Below are 9,148 nucleotides of genomic sequence, written 5' to 3' on the forward strand. Positions count from 1 at the left end.
AAACCATAAAATCAGTTTGTGCATTACATTACAGTTATTGACACATTTATAGTTATTGTATTTTGTGCATGAATCAGTCCTTTTCAGGATTATGTAGTGTCAGTTTGAATAAGTAGTGTTTGAATTTTTTAAGAAAAATTCTTTTACACAAATTATTGAAATATATTGTACATACTGAATATTATGTAAAACATATTTTAACAAATTAAGAATACAAAACAAATTCACAGAAAGTATTTAACATTTGAGATATTTTTGTTTGTTTGTTTGGAAATTTCGCACAAAGCTACTCGAGGGCTATCTGTGCTAGCCGTCCCTAATTTAGCAGTGTAAGACTAGAGGGAAGGCAGCTAGTCATCACCACCCACCGCCAACTCTTGGGCTACTCTTTACCAACAAATAGTGGGATTGACCGTCACATTATACACCCCCATGGCTGGGAGGGCGAGCATGTTTAGCCCGACGCGGGCGTGAACCCACGACCCTCGGATTACGAGTCGCACACCTTACGCGCTAGGCCATGCCGGGCCCATTTGAGAGAGCTGATCTATTTTCAACATTACATTTGTTAAAGATATAAATGAGGATATATGTTCTCTAAATGCAAGGGTTATAATTTAGTAGCTACAGTTCTTTTTAATTACACATTGGACTATCTGTGCTCTGTCAGTACTTTGTGAAACTTGAGTATTGTATTCCTTCAATATAGCTGAGCCATTGGAGGTTGAAGATTAGTAGAGAGGCACATGTAAGTATATTGTTTTTTTGTTTTTGTTCAATTTCACTCAAAGATACATTGAAGCTATCTGCACTAGCTGTTAAACTGAAGGTAATGCAGTTATTCAAAACCATTCCTGCCAACTATTGGGCAACTCTTGTCAAATAAAATACATAATGTTTTGGGTAATGTGTGACCTCTTGACCTATTATGGCTGTTCCATCATCTAAACTATTAGTATATAAATTAAAAAAGAAAAATATCTTAATGTAAGCCATTATCATTCATGTACTTATCAAGCTGTCTCTGAATTCTCTTAAACTAACTTAAATTGACTGCCTCCACAACATCTAAAGGCAAACCAATCCAAAAGCCAACCAACTTGTTAGAAAAATAAAACTGTCTTAGCTAAAGATGACTCCAACCGTGCCAAAATTATGTCCCTTAGCCCTACTATTCTCACTGTTGAATATCAAAAAAAGATAATGTATCAACACTATCAATTCCTTTTGCAATCTTGAACACCTGAATAAGATCTCCTTTAACTTCTTTTTCTTCAAGACAAAACAAGTTGAGAGATTTCAATCTGTCCTCATATTACAACTCCTTCATCTCAGACACTATTCTAGTAACCCTTCCCAACAATTCAATATTTTTTTATGGTAAGGACCCCAACATTGAATACAATATTCCAAATGTGATATAGCTACTGATCTATACAAGGAAATCATAACCTCTTTAGATTTGTATTCACTATTTTTGTAGGTACAAACTAATATCCTACTTGCCTTACCACCAGCTTCAATAGCTTTAGCAACTGACTGACTGTAGCACAAAGATATCTTTTATGATACTATTAATGTTGTTCCTATCCAAATTATTCATATAATTTAAAATTGTGATAACCTACATCCATTATCTTTTATTGATTATAAAAGAAACCCATCTGCCAACTCAATAAAATGATCTAAATTATTTTATATAGCAACATCCTTTTCACAGCAAGTAACACCCAAAACCTTAATATCATCTGCAAATTTAATAAATTTGACCATTCCTTTATCTATATCATTGGCATGAACTATAAAGAGCAAAGGTACTAACTCTGAGCCCCAAGGTATCCCACTTGACATTAATGCAATATGAATGAACTCTTTGTAACAACCCTCTGCTTGACAGCATACAGCTTCTATTCTGTCCAATTAGTTAACATGTCCTCCACACAGATTTTCTTAAAAAAACATTTGTGTACCACCTTGTCAAATGCTTTCTGAAAATCCAGATACATCAAATCCATACTCTTACCTTCTTCTACAGAAGGAGTATAAACCTATTCACATCATATCAAAAGATTTGTAAGGCAAAAGTTTTCCTTAATGAAACCATGTTGACTATCCAATAAAATTCTAAATTTTGTTAAATGACTTGCAAACATCTTTTAATATACTTTCCAGAACTTTACCTATAATTGTTGTGAGACTAATGGGTCTATAATTACTGGGGCAATTTTTATCACTTCCACTGAAAAAAGTAATAATATCAGCTAACTTTCAATCCTCTGGTACCTGCCCACTATTCAAGTCCTGACAAAAAAAAAAAAGGCTTGCATGTGGCTTATCCAATCTTCAGCTTCCTTCAAAACACTTGGGGAAATATTATCTAGCCCAAGAGCCTTATTGTTCCTTAAACTTCCCAATTTTTTCTTAACCAGCTCAGAATTTAATTAATGCAGTCATCTTGTTTCCATCCAATGTGATTACAAAATCTCACTTATTATTTCACAAGTACGATAGGTTCATACTTCATTATTAACATTTTATTTATTCCTATAGTATAAAGATATATGTACGATGTTTGAATGAATGGACATTAATATGACTACATTTATCTCGCCTTGATGTGGATGTCACACAGCATCAAGTTACCAGATAACCCAGTAAATCAGACATTTTGTTAACATTGTTATAATGAGAAGGTAATGTGGAGCAGAAGGTCAATTTACAGATGCAATTTTTATTGTTTTTAAATAATTGTAAAATAATTACAAAATGAAATAATCCAACTTGCAGTGTAACTTTAATAATTTGTGAATGTGGAATCTAATGGTGTGCAAATCTTTTGTTATCTTTGTTACTTAAAAATCATTGAAATCCCTTATATTTAGGCTTTCTTATTATACAACAATTAAAATGCTTTAGAACTATTTTATGATTTAAAAAAATGAAATATTAGCCTTGTATATAAAACTACCAGTGCTTAAAACATCACATTATTTTAATCTCTCTATCAAATAAATTTGAAGATTTGTCTGCTATAATTATAAACAAAATGTTCTCACCTTTCTAATCTAGTGTGTGGTGTATATTTTAAGTCTGTATTGGGATTAAACTATTTCACTGTACACAAAAAGAAATGTGTATGAAACTTGATAGGAATCTCACTGCAGCCAATTCACACTTTATTACATGTATTATTACACCTTATATAGTGAAGCTTCTGGTCATTGGTAACATATTCCTCAACCACAAAGTCCTGAATTTAGTACTCTATTATTTGATATTGGCATCTTCCCATCATAAAAATTGCCCACTAATGTAATGTATAAAATTTTGAAGGGACAAAAAGGAGCTCATTAGCCTATCTAGGATGTTCCTTCAGGCTCTCAACTATAACCATCCCTTACTACTCATGCATTCATCAAATCTTTTCTCCACTACCCTTGAAGGCAGCTCATTTCAAGTGCCAACCACACTATTTCAAAAGTAATACTGTCTGAACAGGAGGCAACTCCTATGCTACCAAAATTTGAACTTATTACACCTTGCCCTATTGTTTGTACTTCTAAACACAAAAAAGTTTAATAGATCTATATTATTAATACTTTTAATAATTTTAAACATCTCAAGCAAATCCCTTCTAATCTTTCTCCTCTCCAGAGAAAACAAGTTTAGAAATTTGATTCTCTCCTTATAGGACAATTCCACCATCTTAGGTATCCAAGCAGCTCTTCTCTGAACCTTTTCCAACAATTCAATGTTCTTCTTACAGAAGGGAGCCTAAAACTGTACACAGCACTCTAAATGAAGCATTACAAGTGGTTTCTAAAAGGAAACAATAATATCCCTTTGCTTGTATTTAATATTTCTATAGATGCTACCCAAAATCCTATTAGCCCTACTGCTAGCTGTAATACATTATTCAGATGACTTATGTGATTTTTCAGTCACAACATCAACCAAAGTATTTAGTAAATTCCCTCTAAACGTCTGATAATAATTTGAATTGTAAAAACTTACAATGCATCACCTCACATATTAGATAGTTAAATATCAACTGTCATATACAAGCCCAATGAATCAAATAATCTAAATCTCCCTTCATGTCTGCAGCATCTCTGATACAGTAGCCACCACAAAAATATTAATGTCATTTGTAAACTTCAATGTTTTGTTGATCATTCCAGAGTCAATATCATTAATACAGATCACAAACATCAGAGGATCTAGCACAGTGTCCTGAGGCACATGACTTGTAACTGTGATCCAGTCACACCTAAATCCATTTATTATTACTCTCAGCTTTCTATATAATTTTACAACATTCCCCCTACACCCACAGATTTAATTTTTGTAACAAGTCTTTTGTGAAGCATTTTGTCAAATGCTTTCTGAAGATCAAGTTAAACCAAGTCTAGAGTATTTCCTTCATCAGCTCTTGCAGTAACATCATCAAAGTAAATCAAAAGTTTTGTTAAACAAGACATTCCCTTAGTTAAATCATGTAGACTCTGACACCATATCAAACACTTTTAAGTGAGTTTGTAATGCATCTTTAATCACACTCTACAAAACCTTTGATGTAACACCATCTGGCTTATAATTAAATCAACACAATAGTAAACCTACTGAACAGATTTCAGTTTTTATATATGTTAATATATCCATTAAGCTTTGCTTGAGATTACTTTAATTTTTTTTCCTGCAATGAGTATGCAAGAACACAAGAGATTTTATATCCCACTAAGTACATTTTATTCTTACTAAAATATCTTCAACATATATTGATGGAGTTAAGAACAAATAACATTTTTGTTGAAAACTTCAATAATTAAAAAGATCATTTTAAAAGTTGTACAATTTACTACCCTTTTATTATTTCTTTATAACTTGTAAGAATCATAAGTAGTCTTAGCTGACAGATTCTTATAAAATAATCTGTAAAACTAATATAATAATTTATTAGATCTAAATAAAATTTATGTTTAAAATTCAGGTTCATGATAAACATTTATTTAATAATTTGCCTAAATTTAAAAGTGAACAAATTATGCATTGTAAAGATTCATAAATTGTTCATACAATCACTGGTATTGACTTCCCCTGACGAGTGTGGTGCAGGAGAATTTAAAGACTCGAGACTTGTTCTTTTTGGAATCTTTGGATCAGAAACACAAGGTTCATCATTTATCACAAACCTTCCATGTTGCTTTGGTCTGTGTCGAGATGATGATGTAGAAATAGCAACATTCAGAAAGTCACCATCAACTGCACAATTTTCTCCCACCGGTTTTTGTTTGTTTGATACAGTTACATGATTTTTCTCATCAGTATCATTATAATCAATTTCAATTTCATTACAGTTACCAGAAGTCACTTGGTGCATTGATGCTGACCAATCATCTTGAAGAGAATTTCCTACACTGTGAGCTTGTAAAAGCTCTCTTATTTTTTCTTTCTTTCCATTTAAGAGAACAACAAATTTTGCAAACAACTCCTCTTCTATCTGAGACTTAGATGCAACTGCTTTTTCTAATTGTTCAAGTGCTTCTTTTCTCTCTTTTCTGAGATGAAGCTGTGCTTCCTGTAGGCTGTTTATTACTTTGTGATTACTCATCATTTCTTCTGCAACACATGTCAACAAGGAAGAAACTGCTCTCTTGTTTTCTGTAAGTGGTATACATCCCAAAGTGATTTTGATTTTATCTTGCTGTAAGAACTTTTTCCATGTGAGTATGGGAGGTTTCACATTTAATGAATAAACAAACTGGTAATCACCATAGTTGTTGAAGGTAAATGCACTATCAGCATATACCTTAATATCTTCATATGACATCTTCATATCTTTTGCAATGGAACTTATGATTTTGTTAGTAACCCATCCTTTGTAAACAGTTACACTGTCCGTTAAAGTCAACTCATATCCTTCTGGGCACTTCGTTGTCCAGAGAAAGAAGTCACAAACAGATTTTTCTTTCTCAAAATCTATTTCTATTTTTTGTAGAAATGATGTACACATTTTAATAAAATTTTACTTGTTCTAAGTTCTAGACACTGAACGAAATTACTAGAAGTACTTGGCTACAAAGTTAATGTAATTTCGTTAAGCCTAAAAATTTAACCCATAGAATTAAAATAGCGTTATTCATTTATTTTAACGATAGGGGAAAATAAAAAGTTTATCCGTTAAGCCTATCACACTATCAGTATCACTTTACAATTTATAACTGTGTAAGTAACTTTTAAGTTTGTTTGTTTTTCAAATAAATCCATTCTTAAGCCTTTACACAAACCTACATATCTGGCATACTCATTGTTTACTTTATCTTATTAAACCTTGAAACTGTAAAAACACAGTTTAAAAAAGAATAATATGCAAAAATATCCTTCTTTCAATACATTGTTCGTGTTTAGCGAAGTTCCCAGAATTTGCTGAGAGTCTTCTACGGAAAAAAACGCAACAGTTCGTAATCACATTTCATCAAAATACGCACAACCATCAACGTACAGAATACTTCTGAGGACAGTCAATTACCTGTAAAATGTATCATATAAAATGTAATTACTTCCAGTATGCTGATGTAAAATGTACAGGTAAATGAAAAAACTTGAAACTTAAAAATTGGTGCTTTAAACATATTAAAAAAAGGCTGAGTTTCTTTATAGTATCCGTAATATAAAAATCACTTAATAAATATGGATTTATATAAGCATGTTGGTATTAAATGATTATAGTCTATTCTCTCTACACTACTGACCATGTATTATCTATCAACATAAATCATATTATTATCTTTCTCTAACAAATTGATGTTGCACTGTTTACATTTTTCATTATGATTCTAGTTTTTGTTTATATCGTATATATAATAGTATTTTCTGTTGCATCTTTATGTAACTACTTTGCAGGATGCTGATAGACCTTCACAAAATTTGATTTGTAGCTTCATTAGGTCTATGCAGGGGTACATGCAAAATATCTGCTTTATATTTTGTTGGTTTTACCATTAATCCACCCTGGTTAGGGCGCTCGACTTGTAATCTGAGGGTCGCGGGCTCTAATCTCTGTCACACCAAATATGCTATCCCTTTCAGCCGTGACGGCCTTATAATGTCACGGTAAATCCCACTGTTCGCTAGTAACAGAGTAATACAAGAGTTGGCGGTTGGTGGTGATGACTAACGACCGTGCCTCTTGCCTTGCATTTCTATATTAAAGGGACAACTAGCGCGTATTCCCCTTACCTAAATTCAAAAAACAAACGAGCACACTAATTCGCTCGTCCTCCGCTGGCACAGCGGTAAGTCTACGGATTTACAACGCTAAAATTAGGGGTTCGATTCCTCTTAATGAACTCAGCAGATAGCCTCATGTGGTTTTGCTATAAAAAAAACACACACACACACTGATCCTCTCCCTGAAGATAGATTTTCACCAAATTTGACACGCAGTTTCTTTAGATCCACAGCGAGATACATACAAATTTTCATTTTTGTGTTTTTTATGGGCGTTTTTGCGTTTTGTACTACTACCTCACCTCCTGTGGATGGGTTTTCAACAAACCTGATATAAAAGACCTCCTGTGGATGGGTTTTCAACAAAACTGATATAAAAGACCTCCTATGAATGGGGTTTCAACAAAACTGATATGAAAGACCTCCTGTGGATGGGTTTTCAACAAAACTGATATGAAAGTCAACAGGAAGATACATACAAATTTTCTATTTTACATTTTGTGTTCAACAGTTTTTATGGACTTTGTTTTTCGTTTAACAATATCTAATAAGGGAAGCAATGTTTTATTTCCTAAGTTAACCAACCAGATGGTTAGAGCGCTTGAGTTGAAACCTAAGTGTCTCGGGTTCGAATCCCAGTCCTATCAAACATGCTCGCCCTTTCAACCGTGGGGCATTATAATGTGATGATCAGTCGATAGTATTATTCGTAAAAATAGTAGTCTAAGAGGTGGTAGTGTGTGGTGATTACTAGCTGCATTTCCTCTAGTCTTTCACTACTAAATTAGGGATGGCTAGCACAAATACCCTTTGTGTAGATTTGCCCCAAATTCAGAACAAACAAATCTTTAAGGTAGAATTTCATTAATTATGAATTTCTGGATGACGAGAAACCAACTTGAAATAAAAATGGATCTCAGAAAAGCTGGTAAGGGTATTAACACTTTTATTGATAAGCAGAGAACAACGTTTCGACCTTCCTAGGTCATCTTCAGGTTAACAAAGAGAGTTTGAAACTGACCATTGCCGAACACATGTCTCAAGGACGAGTGGTTGTAGGGAAACTAATACTAAGTACATCTGGGGAATCAAATGAAAACAAACGCAAAATCAAATAATCTCTACGTATACAACAACTAAAACCAAAATTAAACCAATATAAAGGAACACCGTTATATCTATACTAATTAATAACCTAACATCCAACTGCAACGCCTCCTATAGTCTCGTACCCATTTATACTCTCGTCCCTAAGACATATGTCCAGCAACAGTGAGTTGCAAACTTTCTTTGTTAATCTGAATATGGTCTACAAAGATCGAAACGTTGTTCTCGGTTTATCAATAAAAGTGTTAATACCCATACCAGCGGTTCTGCTCATGGAATTGGTACTCAAGCTAGTATACATATATATAGCAGACAATTACTTTAACATGTTTAGCTGTTTCAAAAACAATGTGTTTAGAATGCATTGACTGTTGTTTTGTTAAGAGCATAAATATGTTGTAATTTAGTACATTTGACGACATAACGTTTTAGTGAGAAAATTATTGGAAGTTTTTAGAAAAGAGGATTGACAGGTGGGTGTGGCAAATGAATTTCTTATTTCATTACTGTAAATAAATAATAATGAATGCTATAAAAATTACATTTTGCTTTAGTAATAAGTACATTACAATAAGTACTTACGTTAAAGTTGTACTTCAGAGGGTTGGTAAATACATTAGAGAAGGGAAATCCTAGAGAATGCATTTAACAATTTTTTACTACGGGAGATTGAAGATTCTTTGAAATATTTCCTGATCAGACTAAGAACTTAAAACCTATATTATATATGATTTATTAGTAACGTTTTGATGGCGGTAAATGCATTAGAGAAGGGAAATCCTAGAGAATGCATTTAACTATTTTTTACTAC

The 9,148-nt window shown here is 32.8% G+C and overlaps 1 protein-coding gene across 1 annotated transcript; it reads right to left on the reverse strand.

The window, feature by feature from the left end:
• Window positions 1–4,531: 4,531 nt before the first annotated feature.
• LOC143247165 (uncharacterized) lies at window positions 4,532–6,535 on the reverse strand. Its single transcript, XM_076494804.1, has one exon. It carries the CDS (start codon window positions 6,011–6,013, stop codon window positions 5,060–5,062), a length of 954 nt encoding a protein of 317 aa, XP_076350919.1. The 5' UTR covers window positions 6,014–6,535; the 3' UTR covers window positions 4,532–5,059.
• Between the last annotated feature and the right edge of the window lie 2,613 nt (window positions 6,536–9,148).

Source organism: Tachypleus tridentatus, chromosome 3 (genome assembly GCF_004210375.1).
Source record: "Tachypleus tridentatus isolate NWPU-2018 chromosome 3, ASM421037v1, whole genome shotgun sequence".
In the NCBI taxonomy this organism is placed as follows: Eukaryota; Metazoa; Arthropoda; class Merostomata; order Xiphosura; family Limulidae; genus Tachypleus; species Tachypleus tridentatus.